The 26,536-nt window shown below is 49.1% G+C and overlaps 3 protein-coding genes across 7 annotated transcripts; 1 reads left to right on the plus strand and 2 right to left on the minus strand.

Moving 5' to 3' along the window:
- Nucleotides 1-1,114: 1,114 nt before the first annotated feature.
- Nucleotides 1,115-11,819, minus strand: MEAF6 (MYST/Esa1 associated factor 6). Of its 4 annotated transcripts, XR_014010473.1 has the most exons (9): nt 11,566-11,819; nt 11,227-11,342; nt 10,226-10,313; nt 9,505-9,550; nt 8,078-8,267; nt 3,306-3,335; nt 3,072-3,130; nt 2,506-2,539; nt 1,115-1,786 (listed from the first exon to the last, which is right to left on the minus strand). XR_014010473.1 is itself a non-coding variant. In XM_081203728.1 (8 exons), exons 1-8 carry the CDS (start codon nt 11,668-11,670, stop codon nt 1,778-1,780), a joined length of 618 nt encoding a protein of 205 aa, XP_081059854.1. In that variant the 5' UTR covers nt 11,671-11,819; the 3' UTR covers nt 1,115-1,777. The 4 variants fall into 4 exon arrangements, 2 of the variants coding, with proteins under 2 accessions (XP_081059854.1, XP_081059855.1); XR_014010474.1 differs by lacking the exon at nt 3,306-3,335 and having other exon boundaries at nt 11,566-11,813; XM_081203728.1 differs by lacking the exon at nt 3,072-3,130.
- Nucleotides 11,820-13,453: 1,634 nt separating this feature from the next.
- Nucleotides 13,454-19,327, minus strand: SNIP1 (Smad nuclear interacting protein 1). 2 transcript variants are annotated; one of them, XM_081203703.1, is made up of 4 exons: nt 18,925-19,327; nt 17,395-17,497; nt 16,496-17,073; nt 13,454-14,954 (listed from the first exon to the last, which is right to left on the minus strand). In XM_081203703.1, the coding sequence occupies exons 1-4, from the start codon at nt 19,002-19,004 to the stop codon at nt 14,690-14,692; spliced, it is 1,026 nt and encodes a 341-aa protein (XP_081059829.1). In that variant the 5' UTR covers nt 19,005-19,327; the 3' UTR covers nt 13,454-14,689. The 2 variants fall into 2 exon arrangements, with proteins under 2 accessions (XP_081059829.1, XP_081059828.1); XM_081203702.1 differs by lacking the exon at nt 18,925-19,327 and adding an exon at nt 18,465-18,874.
- Nucleotides 19,328-20,108: 781 nt separating this feature from the next.
- DNALI1 (dynein axonemal light intermediate chain 1) lies at nt 20,109-26,053 on the plus strand. The gene is made up of 6 exons (XM_081203725.1): nt 20,109-20,303; nt 20,423-20,559; nt 22,181-22,350; nt 23,036-23,214; nt 23,949-24,113; nt 25,702-26,053. Exons 1-6 carry the CDS (start codon nt 20,223-20,225, stop codon nt 25,735-25,737), a joined length of 768 nt encoding a protein of 255 aa, XP_081059851.1. The 5' UTR covers nt 20,109-20,222; the 3' UTR covers nt 25,738-26,053.
- Nucleotides 26,054-26,536: the final 483 nt, after the last annotated feature.

Here is a 26,536-nt window from a genome sequence, read left to right on the forward strand (position 1 = left end):
CTAGCAATCCCTAGATAACAGAGTTGAGTGCTGCTCGTTAACCAATCAGAGTGAGTAGTTTCTAGGTCAAGCAGACCTGGGCTTTCTGCCAAGAGTAAATTGACACCAGCTTGAGTTAATTGGTGAAGCTAGAATCTGCAAGTTTCCCACGAGAACCAATTAACAGAAACTGAAACCGAAACTGAACAGAACTAACTTAGTTGGTCTTTAAGGTGCTACTGGAAGGAATTTTTTTATTTTGACGATGGCAGACCAACACGGCTACCTATCTGTTTCTTGCCACCTTTACTGCAATGTAAGTTTAAATGCTAAAGGGGTTCCAATGTGGCAAGTGGAGGTGACTTGTGATTTATCTTGGTGTTGGTGGGAGGTTTGGTTGTAGGGTCTGACTTTTAACATCTAGGCTGAAGGTACTCTTGGCTGGTTACTTCCTAGCAGCTGGATTCCTCTGTCTGAGTTGCCTTTGTTTAAATGCTGATTGGCAGGGGGAGGAGTGGTGAGAAAAGGGGATGGGCCAGAGGGGAGGCGAACAGCAGACTTGTCCATGAAGGTGGTTGCACACATTTCACACACCTGCCCAGGTGATGCTCCTGCATCTTCGGTCACAGAGATTTCTCCACCATTCCTGTAATTTTGAATCCTTGAAATTCAGGGAGGTGTGACAACAGAGTGCAAAACTGGAACAGCCCAAATGATGAAAGCAGAACTGGGTGATTTTCAGGTGCTTGTTTTGGAAATCCATGTCTCTGGTTCCTTTGCTCCCTGCTAACAAGAAGGTGCCAAATCCCACGACCACCTGGCGTCCCCACGTCTCAGAAGGCCTCTCCCAAGTGCTTCAGGCTGGATCCATGAACGGCCACAATCAGGTGAGCCGACAAAACTCGCCAGCACAGACATCAGAGAGCTCCCTCCCAAGCCCCCCTCCCCAGCACTTGCCCAGGTGCTCCTGCTAGGACCTGCTTGCCTCTCCCCAGAGCTCTTGGCTGCAAAAGGGCTTCCCTGTCTTGATGCAATGGTGCCTTGCAGACCACCACCAGCAGGATCTGGCCCTGACCCAGGCTGGCTGGCCAGCTAGGTCCCCCCCCCCCTGCTCAGAAACAAGCTCAGTGAGATGGAAGTTTGATGGCTTTATTTACAAACAAAAGACAGAAGTGTTTTTTAAAAAGAGAGAGACTCTGCCCCCACCGCCTTCATCCCTCTCAAGCATCAGGAGAATTAAATAGTCACCTTCCTGCTCCAACCCGCTGCCTCTTTGAAGTAGTTCCCCCAGCATCACCACAGTCAGGCTCCAACAAGAGGGAAGAGGACCTACATAGACAAGGGGGCAGCACAGCTGGACCATTTCTTTTCTTTCTTTTTTTAAAAAAAGTTGTAATTTAAATATCAAGGTTTGTTGTTGTTGTTGTTTTTTAAAAAAGCAACATCATGAGACCAAAAAATGGGTTATAATCAACCAGAAGAAACAGAAGGAAACATCAACAAGAGCATTTCCTGATGGTTATTTTACACATGATGAAACAGCAGCAGTGAGGCTGGCCAATCCAAGGTGGGCGTCTGTCGCCGAACAGCTGAGAAGGAAGGAAGCAAAGAAGGAGCAGCTGCTGCTGCTGCTGTCACAGATTGTCCCCATCAACATCATCTGAGCTGAGCTGAGCCAGGAGACCTGGGCAGTCTGGGATGGGAAAGAGCTGGCCTTGTGCTTATTCAGTCTCCTGGTGAGGGCTGGGATTTGGGGCGGAAGGCAGACAGGCTCTTGGAAGATTCAGCTTGGAGGCATCTAGTAATCCTGTGGCAGGAAAGAATAAGGTGGCAGGGCATCAGGACAGCTGCTCCCACAAACTGCTGCTTCAGAATCCCACCCCACTCTTTGCATTCAGTGTGGGGAGAGGGAGGAAGATTTAGCTCAGCAGGGGCAATGCCAGAGAGAAAGGTGGATGTAAACACTGCCTTTGGTGAAAACATGAGAACGTAACTGCCTGCTGGTTCAGGCCAACTAGTCCAGCATCCTCTTTCCACAACGGCCAACCAGATGTTGCAGTGGGAAACCAGCAAGCAGGACCCAAGCATAAAAGCAGTCTCCCCTCTACGGTTTCCAGCAACTGGGATTCAGAAGGATTACTGCCTCCAATGTGGAGGCACAGTGCAGCCATCACGGCTAGGACAACCCTTTCCATGAATTTGTCTAATCTTTTAAAGCCACCCAAGTTGGTGGCCACCCCTGCCTCCTGCTGAAGAGAGTTCCATAATTTAATTCTATTTAGCTGTGTGAAGAAAAACATCTTGAAGCTTAACCACTTAGACACATTGCCCTCTATTCATTAAGTGGAGGACGAGTAGAGGAAGGATTCACCCTTTAGTGAAAAGATGGGATTTGTCTTAACTCCTAATCCACCCTCCCCATCCCAGAATTCTGCCATTGAAAGAAGAACTGGGTGAAGAGGGAGGGCAGGGGATTGAAGGTAGGGGGTGGAGAAGGGCATTCCAAGGTCAGAGGATGATACTTACAGCTCGGGGCTTTTTGTTCAATTTGAGATCAATCCTGCAAGGAAGGAAAGAGAAAGGAGCTTTCAGATGAGATTTAGGGAAAAGTCAGATCCAAAAACCAAGCCACAGAATGTGGTTAATTTGTCCCCAGTTGCCAATTCAGCCAGGCCAAAGCAGAATCTGCCCCCACCCCAACAACATACCCCAACCCTGCACAGAAATGCAGTTTTCTACCCACACAATCAGAAGGAAAATGAATTAGAGAGTTAGCCAGCATCCATAGACTGAGTTAACATGTCATGCGCTATGTTAGCAGGTTAAAGAGTGCAGCTCTTTTGAGGAGAGAGCGGATGTCAGATTGAAAGAGGATTTGGCTACCCCAGCCAAATCAAAGGCCTCGTGTTTCTCTGCAGCGGGGTGGGAAAAATGCCAAGTCCAACATGGGCCATTGGCTTCAGAAAAGCAAAGCAAGAAAAATCAAGTTTTCAAAACCCCAACAGAAGTTTATCTGCTTTTTAAAATGATGTAAAGGAAGCGGAAGAAGGAAGCTGATTGAATATTGCCAAGGTTATTAAATAAAAAGTTACCTCCAATGCGCTTTTGTCTGTATTTTAAAAAACTTGCCAGCCTAACCTAATATACATACCTACAATTAAACAGATAAACTATGGGTTAGAATAGCTTTGACCAGGCATGGCGGGAGGGAGGAGTGGGGGATGGGGGGGGGAGGGAAGAGATGAAAGCAGGGGAGGGGCGGTTGGTGTGGAGAAAGGTCTACGGACTATAAACACAGCACAAGAACTAAGTCAAGTCAAACTTACTCAAAGTCATAATCAAACATGCCAGACGGGCTGAGGGGGCAGCATTTGAAAGGAAGAAAGCAACAGACATTAATATACTAAGGAATTAAAATTAATTAGTCGATTAGCCACCCTAGCAAGTTTATTCAAAAATAAAAACAGAGCCAGTGGCGATGATCCAAACGTCAGAATAGGGCATCTGATGACCAAGCACTGGCCTTTAAAATCCCTCCCTCTCTCCCCCCCCCCGCCCCACTCCCAGCCTCTCAGCCTGGCACCCCACAGATTCCACCTCCCACCCTACAAGCTCTGTGGAGCATTCTTATGGGGCTCAAGGGGAGAAGAGCTGCAGGGGGAGGGAACAGGCAGGTGAGGAGGAGGAAGAAGGATGATGGGGAGGGGGGCAAAGGCAGCTCTTAAGGGCAGAGTAGCAGTGGGTGGGAGGGAGCTGACACGGGAAGTTGGGAGAGCAAAGGCAGGAATAAGCAGCACCAGAACGGATTCGGTCCCAGACATTCACGCACATGCCAGCCTCACTCACAAACCCCGGTCTGGATTCTTGGGGGGATTGGGATTTTCAGCAGACCAATCAAACACAGCATGGCTATGAGACTCCCGGTCCGGAGAACCCAGGAGGAAGGGAAAGCCTGAAGCGCCCCACAACATAAGTGGTGTTTGTTTAAGGGTCATCATCTGTCAGGGATTCCTGAGCTGCAACTCCTACACTGCAGAGGGTTGGAATCCTGTCCAGCTCTATCAACTCTGTAAATCTTTGATTCTACCCAGCTGCCAGATATTCTGAATGCCTACCTAGGATGTGAAACTGTGGCAGACTCCCATTTTCCATCCCTCGTCCCCCTCTCCCACCACTACCTTTTGCACTTTCCTAAATTGCAACCCCTGTGGGGCAGGTCCCTGCCCTCTCACTCTTACAGAGCAGCCTGGACCCAGATGGGGCTATGCCAATAGCCATAACATGCTGAAGTTAGAGGTGACATTTCACCTGCATTTTCCATCTGTCATCTGCTCAACGGAGGCCTCTTTCCTATTTGAAGATGGGCCCTTAGCAAACCCCCACTAATTTAGGAGCATCCCTTGCTGTGGACCTGAACTGCATCCCTGGGGCGGCTTCTTTCCCCCCCTGCAACCCATAAATGGGTTTGCTCAAGAGGGTCAGCATGGAGCAGTGGTGAATCAAATGCCCGGCTCCAAACAGTGAGTCACCGGGTGAACCATGCCTAACCTACTCCCAAGAGCTGCTGAGAGGATAAGAAAGAACCATAATTGTCACCCTGAGCTCCTTGGAATGAAGAATCAAAATTTACTAAAATAAAGCTACCTCCCTCTACATTACTGGTGGGGAACTTTTGGTCCACCAAGTGATGCACCACGCTGTTTCGGGTGCCGTTCCAGCAGTGGGAGAGCTGAGAAGCAGAGAATGATTGGCTCTGCTGGGACAGGCCAGCCCCATCGGGCCTCCTCTGCCCTCAACCGTCACCTGCAGGCAGCCATTCACCCCAGGCTGCCTCTGTGGGAGAGATGGGTACCAGAAAGGCTCATTTCATCAGCTTTGCTAGAGGCCTAGCTCCATCAGGCACCTCCTGCTCCTGAACTGTGCCAGCTGGTCAATATAGGAACAGCTGTGCAGAAATTGGTGTCCGAGTTTTGGTTTTCATTTTCCTCTTCCCTCCCTGTTCCGTTTCCCTTGTGTTTCATGGTTTGTTTGTTTTTAATAGACTGTAAGCCTGCAGTTAGGGATTGTCTTGTCTTGATCATATATACTCTAGTGGCCAAAATTGTGGAAACATTTTGGGAAAAGTGTATTTCCGAGGTTTGATGGCTCATAACACCACTTCTTTTTTGGAGTAATACCATAAAATTCTATATCAATGTAAAGATCATTTAATGAAGAATGTAATGTAGTAACTTTTATGAAGGATTATTTATTACAACAGCAGTCATAAAGAAGAAACGTGAAACACATAGAAAAAATGAGATATGTAAGAATTCTCACCATGTCAGTTAATACTTAGTTGGGTAAACTTTAGCTTTAATTACGGCATTACGATGCCTTCCCTTGGAATGAACCAAGTTTTTTAGTTCTGCAGCTGTAATAATGTGAAACCAAGATTGAATTATTGCCTCTATTAATTGGGTTTTATTGCTGGGTTGCTTCTGACTAACAAGTTTCTTTAGTTGGCTCCATAGGTTTTTGATTGGGTTAAGGTCTGGGCTATTCCCAGGCCATTCCAGCAGTGGAATATGATTATCTTGAAACCACCTTTTGCAAACAGCAGCAACATGACATGGAGCTAAATCCTGTTTAAATATTAAATAAATATTTCTATAAATGCTTCATTGTCTATGTAAAGATCACGTGTGGAACGCTTCAGTTCGGGCTCAAGTATTTCATTTATGTATTTTGGGGCATTTACATTCCCATTAATGATGCAAATTCTGCCCACAGCTTTTGCTGTCATACAATCCCAGATCATAACACTAACTGGGTGTTTCATGGTAGGTGTAATGCAAGTAGGATGTAAATCTTCTCTGATTTTTCTCCTCACGCAAGGAGATTTTGGTCTCATCACTCCAAACAACACTGTCCCACTGTTCTGCTGTCCAGTTGGGTTTTAGCCCAGTTTAATCTTTTCAGCCTTTGTTTGAGAAATAACCGTGGCTTTTTCCTTGGAATTCTAGCATTTAGAACATATTCCTGCAGTCTGCGCCAAACAGTCCTTGCACTCAACTTCACATTACATTGCGCCATGTCATCTTGTATACACCCAGATTATTTTTCTGCCACGTAGCCACAAGTCTCTCAATTCTTCTGTCATTACTTGCTGTTATGCACCTTTTCCTGCCTTTACCAGTCTGATTTTGTAGTGACTGAGTCTCCTTATAGCTCTTCAAAAATTTAGAAATGCCACCTTTAGTTAAGTTTCCACCAATTTTTCTTCTAATTTCTTCATAACTGTAGCCTTGTTCACTTAATAGTACTATTTTACATCGCTTTCTGGGTTACCAGTCAACTCTTTGCGCCATTTGTTTAATTTTATTACGTTTTACAAGCTCACTAAATGAAAGAACAAAAAAAAAACACCAACCAACTTGATAGCAATCATCTAACACACTGACCAATGTCCTCCTCTCAGCTCCAGTACGTAACATCAACAGCTGAATCCTACTGTGACCTGATTGGATCATTGCCAAAACAAGACGACACCTGATTGGCTCTCTAAACACTCATGCTCATTGGCTACATTCAAATGAAGGAACGCTACTGCATATCAGCCTAAGGAAGTTGTGCTTCTCTGTTCTGGTTATTTGGGTATAACTTTTTACAGAATACAGGTAAGTGTTGCATTCTTCATTAAATTATCTCCCCATTGATATATAATTTTATGGTATTACTCCAAAAAAAAGCGGTGTTATGAGCCATCAAACCTCGGAAATACACCTTTTCCAAAAGGTTTCCACAATTTTGGCCACTAGTCTAAGCTGCTCTGGGAGTCTTTGGGGCTGAAGTGCGGGACCCAAATGCTCCAAACAAAACAAAAAAAATAAACCACGCCTACCTTTCTCAGCCCTGATAGGTGAATCAGGCGTAAGGAAATTCAAGGCATGGCTTGAGACCTCAAGCTGGAGCCCCCTCTAAGTGCTCTCACCCCCGACTCTTCCTTTACGGGCAAAATGGGCTGCTTTTTAACGGAACATCTTTTTCTATTGCCCCGCACAGTAACAGGAAAGGGGCAGGATTTTGCCTGTAAAGGAAGAGTCAGGAAGGCACCTTCTCCTGCTTCCTCTTCCTTTGCAATCACACCTTGGATATCCTATGACCTGACATGTATTTTTATTTATGCACAACAGTCCTACCCCACCTCCTTCCATCCAGGGAATTCAAGGTGGCATTGGTTGGTTCTCCCTCTGCACATCTTATCCTCACAAGAACCCTGTGAGGTAGGTTAGCCTGGGAACAGTGACAAGAGCCCCCAAGGTCACCCAGTGGGAACTTCATGGCTGAGTGGGGATTTGAACTCTGGTCTCCCAGATCTTAGTCCAACACTAGTGTGATTCCTTAGGGGGGCACTAAGAGGCAAAGGGGTGGCAGGGGGTGGCCGCTAGAGGTGTAAATAACTCTCAGACTTCGAAAAGCTGGTATCAACGTATCAAGTTCATCAGTTTTCTTGAAATAATTAAGCTAAATAGCGTTAACTGGATTTTGAATAAATGTGCAATTAACTGTTACTGTTTTGAATTCTAGTGTGTTATTATCTACCTTAATGGGTCATGCAAACCACTATTCTGAATAATGCTTTTTACAGAGTAGGGGGCACTGGGGATGAGGTTATGGAACCAAGGCAACGGTGGCCTGAAAAAGTTTGGGAAGCACTGCTCTAACTGCTGCACTGCACTCCCCCTGCCCACCTGTCCACGTGGCCCAAAAATCCAGCCCCCCAGCCCTGCTCTGTGCCACCAAGAGTCCTCTTCAACACCCACCTCAAAAGAAAGATTTGGTAGGGCGAGACTCTCCTTCACGGGAGGTTTTTAACCAGAGGTTGGACAGCCATCCCGCAAGGGTTCTTTAGCTGCGATTTCTGTGTCACAGGGGGCTGGACTAGATGCCCTTTGGGGGTACCTTCCAACTCTACAATTCTATGATTCCAAGACCAAAATATGTGCCAAGCCAGTGGGGGAAATCCTCTGGCAGGGTATTTGCCCTTCAAGAGAAGGTGCCCTCTAAACCCCCCAACTCCAGCTCAGCCCACACACTTAGCCCTCGCCCACCTCACCTGTGTCGATTTTTGTTCTTCCGTTTTTTGTGGCTACTGTGGTGGCTGCCTGAAGTGGAGGATGCTGCCTTCTGGGGCTTCACCCCTTGGACGGAGCCATCCAGCTCTTCCGCTTCTTCTTGGCTCGGTTCGTTCTCCTGGTTGTGGAAGTCTGGGGAGGTGTCGCTCTCCGTCCCGCTGCCAGGCTCCCCTGAAGGAGAAATTCAGGCACGCCTCAGAGCTCAGAGAAATAGCTGCTCTCATTGGCTCTGGCCAGAAGGCCAGCCCCCAGGGGTCAGGAAGGAAGCCCCCACAGCAGGGGGGAAATGCACTTTTTGCACCCACACCTGAATCAATTATCAATTTACTGTAATCTTCTTTAAAAAAAACACCATTATATTTCTAACCTATTCTTATCTCAGAAAACTCAGAGCAGGATGGAAGGGTAAATAAGTGAGAAACATGGGCTGATTTGGGTGATGCAAGGGTTGCCCTTCTCCTTGATGGAGAAGGAGCTTTCCACATGAAAGGCCTAGTGTCAGCCAAATGTGCCGAATTAGTAGATATTCTCACTGGTCTGTTTTATTAGGCCTTATACTTACACAGAAGAAAGACCTGCACATGCCGACAATAGATTCTATGTGCTATGGTCATCCAAATTATATAAACCAGCCTCGGCTTACATGAGGGAGTGTTCCATGGAAATCCTATGCAGATGGCACAACGTACCAGTGCAAATTGCCCATGTGATGCCAGAACTGTTAGTGGGGATGTGGGGAAAGCACCTTCCTCCACCTGTGGTTCCTCCACCCACAGGCATTCAAATGCTGGACAATTGGTCAAGAAATGACCAAAATCCTCAAATATCCCAACACAACTTCACTGCAGCTTTATTTACTAAATCTGTGGGAAGAGCAACTCAAAGTTTTCAGCTCTCACGGAGAACCTTGCAGGACTTGTGACTTCTGCTTTGGTATAAAAATATGTGAAGTTTAGCATTAGCTGAAAAAATAACCCCTAAATTACTTGGTGGCAAAAGCTTGGAGGGCTCTGAAAATTTTTACTCTGTTTGGTGTTATATTATATATAACAAGCACACAGGACTCTCTCTCCGCAGCACAATATGAAATTCAGCTTTCCTAATGGTCTTAAGTATTCTGCCAGTCTAATATTGGGTCTCACCTAGATATACTGCACTTTTTTTGATATTTCTATTGTTTTTATTGTATTGGTTTTTTTATTTACAGAACTTCAATAAAATATTTAATTTTTAAAAAAAGTTTTCCACGTGCAGGGAGCTTTTGGCATTCAATCCTGCTCTCTTCCAGAAGCAGGACAGTCCAACTCTGCACCTTCTGAGTTGGATTTCACAGCATCTGTGAAGTGAGCAGTGTGGAGACAAGTTCACAAGAGGGAAGGGGGCTCAGCAGGAAGGAAGGCCAACTTACGTTTTTCAATGAGCTGGTCCTGAACTCCTGCCAGTGCGCTGACCGCCTAGGAAACCAAAAGAGACCAGATTGAGGAGGATTGTGGGAACTTCTGGGAGACTCCACCCCATCGCCTCCTTCTCAGGCCACTCAAAGAGGTGCCACATTTGGCTGGACTTCCGAGATTGGGCCATAGGACAGGCACAGGTTGCAAATCCCACCCCACTCCAAGTACTTGCCCTACTTTCTATGCTCTGGCAGTATCTCCCTTGACAGGATCTCAGGCATCTAGTGATGGGACAAAGCTTCCTCTGCCCCAGGAGGGCTGGCATTGGTCCTCCCTCAGTGCTCGGAGGACAAAGAACAAACTACACCTGAATAAGACAAGGTGGGAAGGAAGGAGACTGGGAGGACCCAAATGGTGTGTGTTGTGCGAGAGGGCTGGCCAAAACTGGACAGGAATAACTCCAATGCTTTCAAAATAACAAATAAACACAGTTTGCTCAACCTGAAAGATGTCTAGAGAAGTTGAGGGATCAGTTCAGTGACTTCTTTCTGTCAATAGGGGAGGATACAGGGAGACTACCTAGAGGAGGACCAAAAGTTGGAGGCAGCAATGCTTCTGAGTACCTGTTACTGGAAATCATGCAATATGCGTTCCACGTGTTTGGGTGGAAGAAAGGACATAGGAGGGGGAGGCCTCAGAGAAACAACACAGGCCTCATCCCCAGGTTGCACTCACAGCAGCTGATGTGACTGATGACTTGCTGAAAAGGCGCTCGGCTTCTTTGAACTTGCGGTTCCGTCGGTCATTCTTGCTGTTGGAGTTTCTGGAAGCAAGAGAGGAGAAAATAGATAGAAACAAGTTTTTCTCCCTGACTCTAAACACTAGAATTTGTGGACCTTCAACTGAATATTTAGGACAGCTACACAGCACATTGTTAAACTATGGAACTTGCTCCTGCAGGAAGCAGTGCTGGGTACCAACCAAGACGGCTTTGGAAGAGGATTAGGCCAATTCATGGAGAAGGCTATCCACAGCTACTAGCCAGAATGGTTATGCTCTGCCTCCATGGTCGGAGGAGGTAAATACTACTGAATGCCAGTTGCTAGAAACTACAGGAGACGAGGGGGCTCTTGACCTTAGGTCCTGCTTGTGAGTTTCCCCTTGGGGCATCTAGTTGGCCACTGTGAGAACAGGATGCTGGACTAAAAGGGTCACTGGCCTGATCCAGCAGCCTTCCTATTGGCTGGTGTAAGTCAAGGACAGACCTGTGAAATAGCATCTCCCCACAACCACCACCTCAAACGGGGAAACCACCCCTCTCTTCTCAAGAAGAAGTGGGAGGGAGTGCCCTTTTGCAGGCCGCCTTCTGGACTCTAGAATAAACTGTGGCTGCTGTATGACAACAGATTAAGGCCCAGGCCCAGTGGGTGACCCCCAGAGAGGTGGCTGTAGCCCCTGCCCCAAATCGGGGAAGGAGCACTGGTGAGGCAGGAGGTGGAGGGTGGGGGGAGGAGAAGGAAGGAGTAGCTCAAAGTGGAAGGGGGGCAGCAGGGAGTCACCCGCAGCAGTCAAGGCCATGGGACACCCCCCAGAGGAGAGCTATAGGGTTTATCACTTAGAGCAGGGTGGACCTGGCGCAGTTGCAAAGCGCTTTTGCTAGAGGTCTCCTGTTGCTACCCATGACGCCAGTCCTCTTTGAGGGCGGCTTTCCGTTTTGCACCCCGCCCTCCACTCACTTCTGGTTGGTCAGGTAGCGGTCCCAGCCTCGGATGATGTTGCCGTACATCTGGGTATCTTCTAGGTAGCTGCCCTCGAAGGCGTAGATCTGCCGCTCCAGGTTGGCCAGCGTCTCCTGCAAAAGGGCAGAAGGGAGAGAGGAAACATCGAGCGCGCGGTGGGGAGGGGCGGCAGGGGAGCCTCGCGGTGGGTGGGGGCTTTTGGAGGAGCAGGGGCAGAGAAGGCATCCCTCCCCGCGAGCGCGCCCACACTGCCCCGGCCAAGGGCATCATCATCTTCGCCCAGGCCTAGCCCGCCCCACCCCTCCCCTCCCTCGGCGTCGGGGGGTTCCTACTCACGGCCAGCTCCTGCTTGCGCTTGACCAGCTCGGCCAGCTCGCGACGGGTGTCCGGGATCTGCGGCGGGGCGCCGGCCTTGGTGGCCGCCCCGTGGAGCGCCGCCATCGCCCGCGAGAAGGAGGAGAGCGAGCGGCAGGAGGAGAGGCGAGAGGAAGGCCCGACCCAGGCAGGCGAGCGGGAGCGCGATGCCGGGCGGAGCCGCTGGGAGCAGCAGAGGCTGGAGCCTCCTCCTTCCCCGCCGTCGGGCCAGCCCTTGCGCGGAGGCGGAGGCAGCCAAGCGGCGGTTGGTCGGCCCGCAGGCGGCAGTCCCCGCCCTGCCAGCTCCCTCCCTTTCGGCGGGGCTTCCACTCCGCCGAGCCGCTCTCGATAAGCAGCAGCAGGAAGGATGGAGGGACCGGAAGGCTCCGCTCGCGCTTCCCTCTTGGATCTAGAAGCGCCCGCCGGTCCCAATCCCAGCCGATCAGTGGGCTGGGAAGGGTCGAGGAGCCGACGGACACAGGCCCACGGATTCCCGCCGCCTTTCCACCTGGGGAGGTCTCTCACCCCGCCAGGAAGCCAACTCACAGTTGGGCTCCCAAGCCTCTGCCTTTCTGACGTTACTCAGCAGAAGAGGGGGTGGAGAAGAGTTGCACTATCGCCTCCGTTCAAATATATTTAGGGAATGTCAACAGGCCAGGAGAAGTTCCTGGGATTCCTTCAACGGGGCAATGGGTGCAAGATGAAGCAAATATTTGTTATGAAGCAGAAAGCAATTATATTTCGAACCAGGCCTGAACCAGGTGGCAGAGGCCCCTCTGTCTTTGGGAGTGAGTGATGTGTGACCTTATATCCCTTTTCCTCCAAGGAGTTCAAGGCGGTGCACATGGGTGCCCTTCTATTTTTGTTCTCACAGCAAACTGGTGAAGTAGGTTAGGCTGAGAGGCAGTGACTGGCCCCAGTTCACCCAGTGAGCTTCATAGCTGAGTGGGGATTCAAATCCTGGTCTCCCAGGCTGTAAACCGGCACTCTAATCACTGTATCACACTGGCTGTCTTTTATCTCCTCTGTGCCAGTAGCAGATCATTCAAACCTAAGCTCATGGTTTGTACACCCCAGACAAACTGTAAGCCGGAAACTGAGAACGCATTAGGACAACACAGTAAGTGAAATAATTGCTAAGCTGACAGCAATTGTGATCTCCTTAGGGAGTCCACACAGTTGGGTTTGGCATTATAAAGTGGGTCATTCAGTTGAATGTACATGGGCAGAGCCACAGAACACATTCACCTGCCCATCTCAGACCAGGTTGTCTAATATGTTCTTTCATGGATTGGTTAAGTCCATTCTTTGCTGCTCTTCCTTTTTAAAAATTGGGGCTGTATGTGTCATCCCAATTTTGTGATTTTGCTGCCTGCAGTGTTAGAAATTGAGATATGAAAGCTAGGAGCTAAATGGCACCTTAAACCTAGGTTATGGGAGCAACAACAGAATGTCTAGGTGCAGTTTGTTATAACTTGAATACAAAGGCGAAAATGAATGAACTATAGCTCAAATATTCTGTTCACTTTTCACATGGTCTAGTCCTTCCCCTGTTCACCCCCCCCCAACATTCTTAAGAGGGTCACAATGGCATTGTATTGAAAATAAATATTTTGGTATTGGATTATGGGGCACAGGCTCTAAACAGCTTACAGCGTTACTTCTCAATAGTACAAGGTTGCAGTGATAGAATGGTTTGCCGTGCTTGCTGAATGCCATTTTTAAAAAATACACAGAGCTTTGTAAACTCTACTTTTGCTGCTTATCTGTAATATCACACCAACCCACCTGTTTTCATTTAAAAGTTAAGTAGGAAATAACATTATCAATTTGGAGAAAGGAAGAAAAAAACCACAGCAATATAAACATGTTCAAGCTAAATTTACAAATCCTTTATTTAAAAAAGAAAATAGGGACTTCTGGGAAAGGCGATACTGCTGTCCAAAACCATCTCCATCACCTAAAAGCTTGAAAATCTGCATTTTGGCCCCATATTTACATGCTGAACTTTATCCTAATATTCTTCTAGACATGCACACAACCCTATGCACATGGTACATTTATGCAAACAGGAGGTGCTCTCAGAAAGTGTGGGGCAGTAGGAAAAGTTACTACCCCTACACACAGCAAGTTGTGTTTCCTTTATTGTAAGGCAGCTACACACAAAACTGCAGCTACAGAACCTGTGCAAAAGTTTTCAGAGTGCAAAAGGGTTGTGGGCAAAGGTCTCTTCCACCTCCCTTCATACAACACTAATACACCTCCTGCCTCTTGCTATCAGTAAGACAAAAATAAAGTAGCATCCACATTGAAAGAAAGGAAATTAAACTTACTTAAATGTTTTTTGGAAACTATCCACCATGCTAAGTGCAAAATTATTCATAGGGTAATACGGGTGCCTGAGAAACGAACTTAATGCTCCCTTCCCCTCAGAGGAGAAAGCCAGACAGAGGAGACAGAAAACTTCCTTTTCACTCCAGATTCAACTGCCACGGATCTGGAAAGTATATCCCTGAAAATGTATTCTGATGCACAATTTCCTACATGAATCTCAGAAATCTACACAATTTTTTGCAAGTTCTTTTACCTCAAAACATTAATAAATCGAACTGCTAGAGACATTACAGAACATCCAACAGGCTTTAAACCAAAATTCTTTTTTTTCTTTAAAAAAAGTTGCATCTATCATTTTTTTAAAAACTGTGTGCAAGCAAAAAAATAAAAAGGGGTGGGGAGAAGCAAAATAACCTGTTTGTTTGGAAAAGGCAATTTTTGTACAGGGTGGTTTCTTGTTTCAGAGTCTTAAATTAAAAGATACATTGAGAAACTCTAGCAACACAGCTGCGATATCAGCTGGGCATCAAAAGTGACCTCGCTTTCCTAGCACCTTCTGATTAACCCAAACCATTTGAAAAGCAACAGTTGGCTCTACTTCAGTGCCCATAACCATCAACTGAGTGTGTGAGAAGTTCACAAATTAACATGACTAGCCAAAGGCAGCAGATTTTAAGGCAGTGAGAGGCATCGGGGCAGCAATGCTTCAGTCCACACAAAGGATCTGAGGCTCAGCTGCAGAGAAAGGTTAAGTCCACCCCCTGATGGGCTGTCAGGTGGATTCTTCCTCCTCTTCCTCCTCATCCTCCTCCTCTGCCTTCTGGTCCACCTCTGAGGTATCTGATGACTCATGGAGCAGAACATACTCCCTGCTACTGAACCCAAATTTCAGGACATCCTTCTCTTTCAGTTCGTAGTAGCGCTGAGGCTCAATGCGCTGGTTGTTCAGAAATGTGCCATTGCCTGAGCCAAGGTCAATAATGTAGGGTTTTACCTTCCGGCCCACTGTGCCATCAGGGCGGGTGTACTCCACAAGCCTTGTAAGAAACAAGAGATTTGTACTGATTAACAGCATAATATATGGGAGCCCAACTTCGTTAAGATTTCTCCCAGCTTCCAGCATCCCACAACAACCCTGTGGAGCACATCTTAAAACATAAAACTTCTTTGTACATAACTGACAGCAGAGACCTGTGTGCTTATTCAGGAAGAAGAGCTATTTAGTTGTGACTGCTTTGCTCAAGGAGATCAGCTGTGGCCCTTTCCACCTTGAGAAATTTGTAGCTGCCCTAATCTTTAGTGGAACTATTGATAATGAACTTAAAGCCCCATAAGGTCTGCTCTGGTTTTAAACCTTCAATATGCCCCATAATTGCAATTTCTGATCACTCCCAGTCCTCACACTATTCAGCATATCAGGAATGGGGAATAGGAACCACCCAGTGGGCCAGATCCTTAGACAGGAATTCAAAGTCATGCTCTTACGACTGTTCTGTCAGCACAAATATTTCTGCTTGCCAAGTACAGCTTGGCAAGCCCCTTGTCTCCTGGGTGCTGCTCTGGGGGTTCTCCTGACCCTTAAGAGATCTGGAGGAGGCATAGGGAGGGTAAGCTCTGTTGCACTGGCTTCCATTAGTTTACCAGGTTTGTCAAGGCTGGCCCTTAATTCCCCCATCCTCTGCCAACGTCATAATACTGCCAGATGACTGGCACATGCACATGTTGAAGTTCAAAGGAGCATGCCTTCAAAGGGACTTGCTGTAACCACTGATTGGCAGTCAGAGGGAGCTCCTTTGAAGTCATTCTCAAGAAAGTGGTTTGGGTTCAAGCTGCTTTCTCCATAAACAAAGCATTTCCCCTTCTGCAGAGAAAAAAAATTCTCTGTTCCAAGAAGGTTTGAATCCACACCCCTTCCTGCAAACAATGCAAGTCCCCTCAGCTATGCTAGGGAGTTCCTATCATCACCAACAAAGAACCTGCTTGCAAAGGAACAATTGGGGGCTTAAGTTAAATCCTTTATAACCGTGTCTATACCTGCCCCACACTTCACATCCTCTATGTAAGGGCAAATGGGGAGCAGGTGACTGTAGTCTGTGGGGAACAGTTTCATGGACCAAACTGGGACCTATGCCAGGCTTAATTAGGTCCTTGGGCTAGAAGCTCCCCGACACTTGCTTGGGACTTGTTGCTTGTTTGTCCCAAGTTGAAGGAATTAGAAGGGCTTTACTAGGAGACAAGGCTGACATCAAATTGCAGGCAAGAAGCTTTAAAGCAAGGATACTTTCTCAATAGTGACATAGTGTACCAGGAAAGAGGAGCTACGGTCAAAACGACAGCAGATGAATGTATTTGGCATAAATTTGCTGGAGAGGGGTAGGACAACATGGAGGTAGCAATTACAGGGCGTATTTATCAATAAAATGATGTATCCAAAGTCCTTAATACTGTCTCTTGCTGTATAGATCCCAGCCAGTAAGTGGGGAGTATTAATAGCTAACTTGAAACTAACAGCTACTCATAGCTCATAGAGGCTTCTAAGCAGCTACATATCCATACCCACACCTGGGCCAAGACTTACCGGTACTGAAAGACAGCATGTTGTTTTGAGCAAGAGGGGTGGTCAATAGGGATATCAGCAATGCGTCGGTGCCTGCCCAGCAGGTAGGCACTCTGCCTGTGAATGTACATAACTGGGAGAACCTCGTCGTTCTTGAAAGGATACAAACGCCACCGCTTCTTGGGGATCCGTGCTTCTGGGGGCTCGCTGTATTTGATCACGACACCACGGAACGTATTGGAATCCTCCAGAAGTGCACCAGACAGTTCAAAGCTTGGTTTCTCTTTATTCCCTGGCTCTTTGTCTGTGCTGTGTGACCCCTCTGCCCCTGGATTCTCTTCGTCACCACTGGCTTCTGCCTGCTCCCGGCGCTCCCGACGTTGCTCATTATATAATTCCCTTTGTGCCTGCTGAACCTGGAAGCGATGACCGTCCCTCTCCCTTTCGTGGCCCCCAGGCTGATCCCGGTGGGGCTTCCTTCGGCCAGAATGGTCCCGATGTCTGTCTCGGTCATTGCTTCTTTCCCGCCTGTGGCCCGACTCAGAGTGGTCTCGATGTGGACGCTCCTCATGCCCCCTCTGGGAGCGTTCTTCTCGCTCCTACATTAGGGCAATAGCAAAAGGCAAGTTTTTAAAAGTTCTGTTCATGAGTATAAATAAGTAAAATGGTTTCAGCTTTTCATATATTTTCTAAAACTGTAAAACTGTTATCACAGCATGCTGAATTTAATAGCCACACTACAAGGTCTGTTTGGAAAAATTAAGCTATTGCACAATCTAATGGCAGTGCTAGTGTTTGTTTAGCTTTTTTTTTTTTACACCAGTAACTTTTGTTTCCTCGAGTTGTCCATACTTGCTTTAATCCCAAGTGTGCAATACAATACAAAGCTTCTGTCAATTTTATCTGGTATGCCCAGTTACCTGCTTTACTTTAGGTATCACATGATGTGGACTTCGGCTTCTTTTCTCTCGGGGGGATTTGCTTTTTTTGTTTGAGGACTTGTTTTTTCTTTTTGACTGTGACCTTTTAAAGATATGAAACCAAGGTTAAGCACATGAATTCCCGTCAGCAAAAAAAGGCACATGCAAGTCAACACACTTGATCCACTGTGGTCTGGTATACAGCAATTCAGAGGTGAGAGTGGGGCATCAATAAGGAATATATACCCGACATTTGCAGAATCATACAAGGCAGCTTAAAAGGTAAAGGTACCCCTGCCCTTACGGGCCAGTCGTGTCCGACTCTAGGGTTGTACGCCCATCTCACTTAAGAGGCTGGGGGCCAGCGCTGTCCGGAGACACTTCCGGGTCACATGGCCAGCGTGACAAAGCTGCTCTGGCAAGCCAGCACCAGCGCAGCACACGAAAACGCCGTTTAGCTTCCCGCTATAAAGCGGTACCTATTTATCTACTTGCACTTAGGGGTGCTTTCGAACTGCTAGGTGGGCAGGAGCTGGGACCGAAAGACGGGAGCTCACCCCACCGCGGGGATTCGAACCGCCGACCATACGATTGGCAAGTCCTAGGCACTGAGGTTTTACCCACAGCGCCACCCGCGTCCCACAAGGCAGCTTAAATAAAGTTAAATCAACAAAGTACAGGAGATAAAAATGCAACCAGGAAGCATAACAAAACAGCAAATAAAGCCAACAACTATTTAAAGAGACAGCAGGTGACACAAAGACAGTGGGCTGTGAGGGCTTCCTGTATCTTTCCACTGTCTGCAATTCCTCCTATGCTTAAGCAAGATCTGAGGTGAAGGCCAGTGGGATAAGGAGACCTTCACAGTTGAGGGGGCATACTGTACTTGCTGGGAGTTGCAGTGCAAAACATCTGGAGGGCACCACGCCGGCGAAGGCTAGTATGTGTAGCACCACTCTCACAGTTAACAGGTGAAACTCAGTTTCCCTAATGTATGTTATCTAATCAAAGCCCAATGCCACTACAGAAGCACTTAACCCACATTTCCCATAATTGTCATTCTGCCCTACCTCACCTTCTTGCAAAGCCAGTCAAGCCAGACTTGAATAGGAAAAAGTTGCCCGGAGACCACTGTATTGTTCGTTGTCTTCATATCCCACCTTTTTTAGGCATGGAGGTCAAGGTTGCAAACATGGTGCCAGCTACCCTGTGAGGCAACTTAGGTTGAGAGAAGGCAGTGGCTGGTCCCCAAGGTCACCCCGGGAGCTTCATGGCCGAGCGGGGGGTTTGAACCCCGGTCTCTCCCATGTCCGACACTCTTAACCAGTACAGCACAATGACTCTCGGTCCTTCAAGGCTCCTTTTTATAAGGCAAAGGGCAAATAAAGCGAGTCGGCCCACGGCCTCGCGCCCCCCCCCCCTTCTCCACGGAGCCCCAGTGGAGGAGGAGGCGGCGCTGGGCCGGGCCCCTTCCCCTCACAAGACACAGGAGCTTCTGAGCCCATCCCCGCCACCCCCGGGCATCATCACCTGCCGGCCCCCGAGTTCCCCGGCGGCGGCGAGTGGCTTCCGCGCGGGCTCCGCTTCCGCCGACGCTGCGGCTCCTCCATAACACCGCCGGCCTCTTCTCCTTCTTCTTTTCCTCCCGCTTCCGCTTCCAGGTCGTCGCCGGTGTCACTATCGAGAAACACTTCCCAGCCAGGCTCGATGCCGCTCTACCTACTGTGCGCTCTATGGTTTGCCCTGTGAGTGGAGTTGTCTGGACTCTGGAGGACTAGTCGTGGTCAGACGCCCCCTGGCGGCCACTGATAAGACATTTACTTAATCATGCAGTGATGCCCAAACTTGGCCCCCCAGCTGTTTTGGGACTACAGCTCCCATCATCCCTAGCTAACAGGACCAGTGGTCAGAGATGATGGGAATTGTAGTCCCAAAACAGCTGGAGGGCCAAGTTCCGTCTTCACTTAATGGGTTCATTTATTGCTTTTTCATAACAAACGAGAGAGAGAGAGAGAGAGAGAGAGAGAGAGAGAGAGAGAGAGAGAGAGAGAGCAGGAAGCTCCCCCCCCCCCCAAGCCGTGTGTGAAGCGCTGAAGCGCTGCAGACGGAGGGAGGCGCGATAAATACGGAATCTATCACTGGGGGAAAGGAGATGCTTCTCAATCCTTTCCGAAACAGCTCTAGACGTGATCCAGAAGTGAGGCTCGCGACTGCGGGGCCACCACGTAGAATGCCCCGTCGCTTGTGCTCGCCAGCCGCGCCTAACTAAGCTCACAGACCTCCAGGCGCTTTCCATGACGGGCAGGGACAGTCGGGGGCGGGGGTTGAAAACAAGGACAGGCTCATCCTGAGCAGGTGACCGCTCCGCTCCTCTCTCTCCCCTTCTCCTCTCTTCCAGTCCCAGCCTCAGGGATTGTTGCTGCTAAGCTGCTTTGCAGGACAGTTTTCGTGTGCAAAGCAAAATAGCAAGAATACCCGCACTGGACTATGTTAAGAAGGATTCAAGCAAGAACAACCCCGTGCTTAGCCGGGAGCGCCTCTTCTCTGCTTGCCTCTCGGGAGGAACGGGGCAGCGGTCCACGGTACCCGGAAGTCGGCGCAGGCGGCGCTACTCTCACGAACCCTTTCGGCTCCTGCGAGTCTCTAGGCTGCCGTGTTGTAGATGGAACGGCCGCGGTGCTTTTCTGCGCAGGCGCGGGCTGGAGCGTGTCATGTGACTGGGCTTCCTGTCCGAGCCCGGTCGCCGTCGCTATGCCAACCTTAGCACAACAGGTCCCGGGGCGAAAGCCGGGACCGCCCGGAGGAGGAGAGGAGCCACCGCTGCCAACATGATCCCGCCCGCGGACTCCCTGCTCCGCTATGAAACGCCGGTGCTGGTGAGCCGCAACACTGATAAGCGCTCGCCCAAGGTACGTCCCGGGGGGATGGCGTCTGGGTCTGAGCTCCGTGCACGGAGCCCCTCCGCTCACCCCAGCCAGCCCCGCTCCACTTGCCTCTGTCTCCGTCTTCTCCTCCTCCTCCTCCGCAGGCGCGTCCGCTGAAGGCGAGCCCGCAGGTGGGGCCTCCGCCGGGGCCCGTCCCGACGCCGAAGGGCAAGACCCCGCCGCCCACTGTAGACGCCACCAAGCAGCCCGAGGAGATCCTCAACGCCATCCTGCCCCCCAGGTGAGATGCAGGCTCTGTGAGTGGGTTGGGTCCGAAACCAAGTGGCTCCTGGGCAGGGGCCTCTCGAGTCCCCCTCCTCCTGCTGGGGCCGGAGGGGCAGCTGAGCTACCAGTCCTGGAGGGCTCCCCACCACAGTAGAGGCCAGCAAGGAAGCTCTATTCTTTATTGGGGGGGCGGGTCCCCGTTCATTCCAGGCATGGCAAGCACCCACTGCCCAGCTACCTCGCTCTGCATGAGAAGAAGTCTGCATCTTCTCTATAGTGGCAACAGCAAAAAAAAAACTTCCTCTGTAGATGCATGCTGAACTGACAGCTTTAGAGGGTTAAAAACATCCACACCCACCCAAATACAGCTATACCTCATGTTACATCCACTTTATGTTATGTTCTTTCAAGTTACGTTCCGCAGCGACCCGGAAGTACCGGAAAGGGTTACTTCCAGGTTTCGCCGCATGCGCAGAAGCACAAAATAATGTCATGCTCAGAAGCAGCGGATCACAACCCACCGATGCGCAAATGCGCCGCTGCGGGTTGCAATCTTTTCATGTTGCTAACGGGCCTCCAGAATGGATCCCGTTGGCAACCAGAGGTACCACTGTACTGAGCTGCGGCTCCATCCTGCAGTTACAGGTCTACTCACAGTGCACTCGGATCCAAGCAGCTCAAGGAGTGGAGGCTACAGTGTTCTTAATGCCCTTGGACATGGAGCCATCCATTCCTCAGCTTAATGTGGATTATGAACCCCTCCCCCGTGCCCCCTTTAATTCCCCCTCCTCCACGGGCATAGCCAGGATTTCTATTAGGGGGGAAGGCTTTGTGTTGGGGGGACCTCAGTTAAGTATTTTTATTGATTTATGGGGTCAGCTGCCCCCCACTTGGCTATGCCCATGTCCTCCTCTACATGTTTTCTTCCAACTACTGCTGTCACTCACTTTCTCTTCCCTAAATCTGGAGTTTCCCTATACAACTGATGTAGCTCTTGTATTCAAATTTTCAAAGCATGGCAATCTCTATTTAGGGAGGACTAGGTATGGGACCTCCGGGACGCGGGTGGTGCTGTGGGTAAAACCTCAGCGCCTAGGACTTGCCGATCGTCAGGTCGGCGGTTCAAATGCCCGTGGTGGGGTGCGCTCCCGTTGCTCAGTCCCAGCGCCTTCCAACCTAGCAGTTCGAAAGCACCCCCGGGTGCAAGTAGCTAAATAGGGACCGCTTACTAGCAGGAAGGTAAACGGCATTTCCGTGTGCTGCGCTGGCTCGCCAGATGCAGCTTGTCACGCTGGCCACGTGACCCGGAAGCGTCTTCGGACAGCACTGGCCCCCGGCCACTTAAGCGAGATGGGCGTGCAACCCCAGAGTCGGACACGACTGGCCCGTATGGGCAGGGGTACCTTTACCTTTAGGTATGGGACAGCAGTAGTTTGAAGAGGACACTTTAGTTTGGGAATGATGGAGGCACGAGGAATTCACAATCCATGATAAACTGAGGTCTGAACAGGCTTTGGGTTGCTGTCTCCTTTCTAAGATTTAGAAGCCACTGGAAATGTCTCTTTCATTACCAAAACATAAAGTGAGCCTGCTTGGTCTCCTTGAATCCTAGCCTCTCTCTGCTTGCTTTGGTGTAGAGAATGGGTGGAAGAGAACCAGCTATGGATCCAGCAGGTGTCGAGCACCCCCAGCACACGCATGGATGTGGTGCATCTGCAGGAACAGCTGGACCTCAAACTCCAGCAGCGCCAGGCCCGTGAGACAGGCATCTGCCCTGTGAGGCGAGAGCTGTACTCCCAGTGCTTTGGTGAGTGAGTGAACAGAGCCAGCCCTCTCCGCATTCACAATCTCATCCAGAAAATGAGGGCATGAGTCCCAGGTCCTCGTTTCAATGATTTGTCACATCCTCACCCCCAGTTCTAATCCTACACCTCTTCCAATTAAAATACAGTAGCACCTCAGGTTACATAACCCTCGGGTAACGTAAACTTCAGGTTGCAAAAGTGGCAAACCTGGAAGTGTTTTGCCGCACACTCATGCGCAGAAGCAGTCTACCGCCACGCACATGCATATAACAGTGATCCTCGAGTTGCGAAAACCTCGGGATCTGGCCGGACCTCTGGAACAGATCCCGTTCGCAACCAGAGGTACCACTGTAACACACTATAGTGTTACTTCCCATCCCACCCTCACCCCAAAATACACCCCTTTCTGCTTATCCATTTCTTTTTAACTTGCCTCCTAAATAACTGTAGTTCATCTTCCTAGGAAAAGCCTCCCTGATCAACTTTGTTGCTGCTACAAGTACAGCTTTGAAACCTAAGTTAGAGCCATTAACTCGCTCGCAAGCTGGAACATCACACACTGAAGAATTCTTGTCCTTTAAGGCAGTCATGAGTCCCTAGCTTCCAACCTCTGGAGGTGGGTGGGAGAAAGAGCATCAGTCCAGACTTTTCCCATGCAAAGCCTCATTTGCAACTCTTCCCTTGCAGATGAGCTGATCCGAGAGGTGACCATCAACTGTGCAGAGCGGGGGCTGCTGCTGTTGCGAGTGCGAGACGAGATCCGGATGACAATTGCTGCTTACCAGACCCTGTATGAGAGCAGTGTTGCCTTTGGCATGAGGAAGGCACTGCAGGCTGAGCAGGGCAAGTCTGATATGGAAAGGAGAGTAAGTGTGGAGGCCAACATCTCCCACCGCTGCACGATCTTAGTTGGGGAAAGAAAGGCAGAGTTGGTTTGGGCCTCAAAGCTTCTTGGCAAGCATGAAGTCTACCATTTGCTTATAGTTGTGCAGATGTGTGTGTGCAGTGCATCTTATTGCAACTTTGCGAAGGAGAATCATTAGCTTCAAGGCTGAGCTGCCTAGGGTGAGCAAGCCGTGGGAACCACCTGAATAGTAATTACTGTCACACATCCTGCCTGCTTCTATTAAAGGTAAAGGTACCCCTGCCCGTACGGTCCAGTCGTGTCCGACTCTAGGGTTGTGCGCCCATCTCACTTAAGAGGCCGGGGGCCAGCGCTGTCCGGAGACACTTCTGGGTCACATGGCCAGCGTGACGAAGCTGCTCTGGCGAGCCGGCACCAGCGCAGCACATGGAAACGCCGTTTACCTTCCCGCTATAAAGCGGTACCTATTTATCTACTTGCACTTAGGGGTGCTTTCGAACTGCTAGGTGGGCAGGAGATGGGACCGAAAGACGGGAGCTCACCCCGCCGCGGGGATTCGAACCGCCGACCATACGATCGGCAAGTCCTAGGCACTGAGGTTTTACCCACAGCGCCACCCGCGTCCATGCCTGCTTCTATTAGGTGACAGTAAAGACACTTCCAGGAGGCCTGGAGAAGTAACACTGCACTTCTTGTGGCCACTCATTACCTGGTGGGTCTGTTTTTTGCTCCAAGATTGCAGACTTAGAGGATGAGAAGCGGGACTTGGAGAGGCAAGTGAATGAGCAGAAGGCCAAGTGTGATGCCATTGAGAAACGGGAACTTGAAAGGCGGCAGGTGGAAGAGAAGAAGCACACAGAAGAAGTGCAGTTCCTGAAACGAACAAATCAGCAGCTCAAGGTTGGTTAGAGGGGACAGGGGCTGGATTGGTGCATAAAGAAACCACTCTTTCTTAGACATCCAAATTCTGTTGGACTCCCAGCTCGTCGGCGATGATGGAAGTTATAGTCCAGCAAATTCTATGCTCCTAACAGGATTCTGCAATTAGACTTTAGGAGCCTTCCCGCCCCATCATCTATTGGTTTCTGACTTTGGGAGGGTTGCTACATCTTTCCTGCTCATCTGTTATACACAGGGCACACCCAGGTTGATTTGGTCAGGCCAGTTTCTAGCTCCCAATTTACATGGCCTCCCAGTAATGTATGTTTTGTTAGAAAATACCAGAGCCTGGCTTTATGTAGAAGAAGAAGAGTTTGGATTTGATATCCCGCCTTTCACTCCCCTTCAGGAGTCTCAAAGCGGCTAACATTCTCCTTTCCCTTCCTCCCCCACAACAAACACTCTGTGAGGTGAGTGGGGCTGAGAGACTTCAAAGAAGTGTGACTGGCCCAAGGTCACCCAGCAGCTGCATGTGGAGGAGCGGGGACGCGAACCCAGTTCCCCAGATTACGAGACTACCGCTCTTAACCACTACACCACACTGGCATGTAGGCATGTCCCTAGTCCTTAACCTGGTCTGGAAGGCCAGAGTCCTTAATTCTAATCTGTTAGCCATATGCTAACCAGCAGTGGTATTCTTAATCAGAGGACTTAAGACTTGCTGAGAGGATCAGCTATGTAGAAAGTTCAACATGTTTCACTAGTAGTGAGGGGCATTATTAAGGGTCCCAGAAGTGCAACTGTACTCTTTAATCTTAGTCCGTCTGATCAAAACCAGATCATACAGAGCTGAGCACGTCAGTTGACAGGGTGGGATATTTCACCAAGTTTCAAAGGGCTACTTCTGGGAAATCAAGGCCTGTTTGAATGCTTCACAATGGGTATTGTGTGCTTAGAAGTCTTGTTTCCTTCCACCTGTCCCTTAGGTAATTTAGGGGTGTTATGATTGGGGTGGAGGGACAGAAAACACTTTCCTCTTACCAAAGATTTGCCTCCTTGGTGGAGCCTGCTTCTGGCATGCAGGGAAGAAAAACCAGCAAGAAAATTGGATGTGGCCCCCAGTAACCCTTCCTTGTTCAGTGGCAGCCAGTGGTGTTTTTTTTCTAATTGGGCATCAAGTTGCCTCTAGTCACTGTTGTGAGCCTGAGTCCCAGAAATGATGTTCATAGCACAGCCCTCAGACAGCCAAGGGCTTCACGGCCAGTCATGAAAGCAGAGAATGCAAACCACTGTTACAGCAACTTTGATTCAATTTCCTCTTTAGTACTTTTACATTATGAAATGAGACTTTTGTAGCCAGGAAACAGTGCCAACTCTCCACTTTCTTCTCATAAAGCAACAGACTTCCATGCCAAGAATGAAAGAAACTTAATTTATAAAACATGGGATGAGGAATACAAGAACAAACAACACCCCCCCCTCTCCACTCCAACTTGTTTCAGCCCCCAGCACTGCAGCAGCCTCCAAGTGAAGCAGTGGATTGTTAGATGTGCACCTTCTGGCAAAAGTGAGAGACTAATTAATTAGTCTGTATTTTTCTGCTTTTCAGGCGCAGCTTGAAGGCATCATTGCACCAAAGAAGTAGCGGACCTTTCCAACAGCCCAGGGCTGGAGGGGGGAGTGCCTCCTGAGTGGCAAACAAAAGAATATCTTCCAAGAGTTCTTTAAAAAAGGTTCCAGAATTAATTTGCACCCCTTCTCTCATCTGGATCAGCTCCCCTTCTCTGCTTCTAGTGATTTCTCAGCTTGCTTGGGATTTGCCTCACCAGTTTACCCTAACTAGAATTTTTTAAAGTATTTTTTTATGTCGTAGTACTTCAGTTTGTTATTACCAGGCAAGCCTCTGCCCCGCAGCAGGACAAAGGCTCTACAAAGTCACATTAAACTAAACAATTCTGAAACTTGGTCTGTTTGCTTAATTGGCATGAGTTTCCTTGATATTTAAATATCCAGTCAACCTCTTTAAGAACATAAAGATAAAGGTACCCCTGACAGTTAAGTCCCATTCACAAACGACTCGGGGGTTGCAGTGCTTGTCTCGCTCTACAGACTGAGGGAGCTGGCGTTTGTCCACTTCCACAGAGAGTTTTTCCAGGTCATGTGGCCGGCAAAGTGCATTGAAACGCTGTTTACCTTCCCACCGGAGTGGTACCTATTTATCTACTTGCACTGCGTGCTTTCGAACTGCTAGGTTGGCAGGAGCAGGGACCGAGGAACGGGAGCTCACGCTGTTGCGGGGATTCGAACCGCCGACCTTCCGAGCGGCACAGTGGTTTAAACCGCAGCGCCACCAGCCTGCTAAATCAGGCCAGCATCCTGTTCTCATAGTAGCCACCCAGATGCCCCAGTGGAAACCCAGCAAGCAAGATTCCAGCACAAGAGCC

This window comes from Podarcis bocagei, assembly GCF_964188305.1.
Source record: "Podarcis bocagei genome assembly, chromosome: 7".
Lineage (NCBI taxonomy): Eukaryota > Metazoa > Chordata > Lepidosauria > Squamata > Lacertidae > Podarcis > Podarcis bocagei.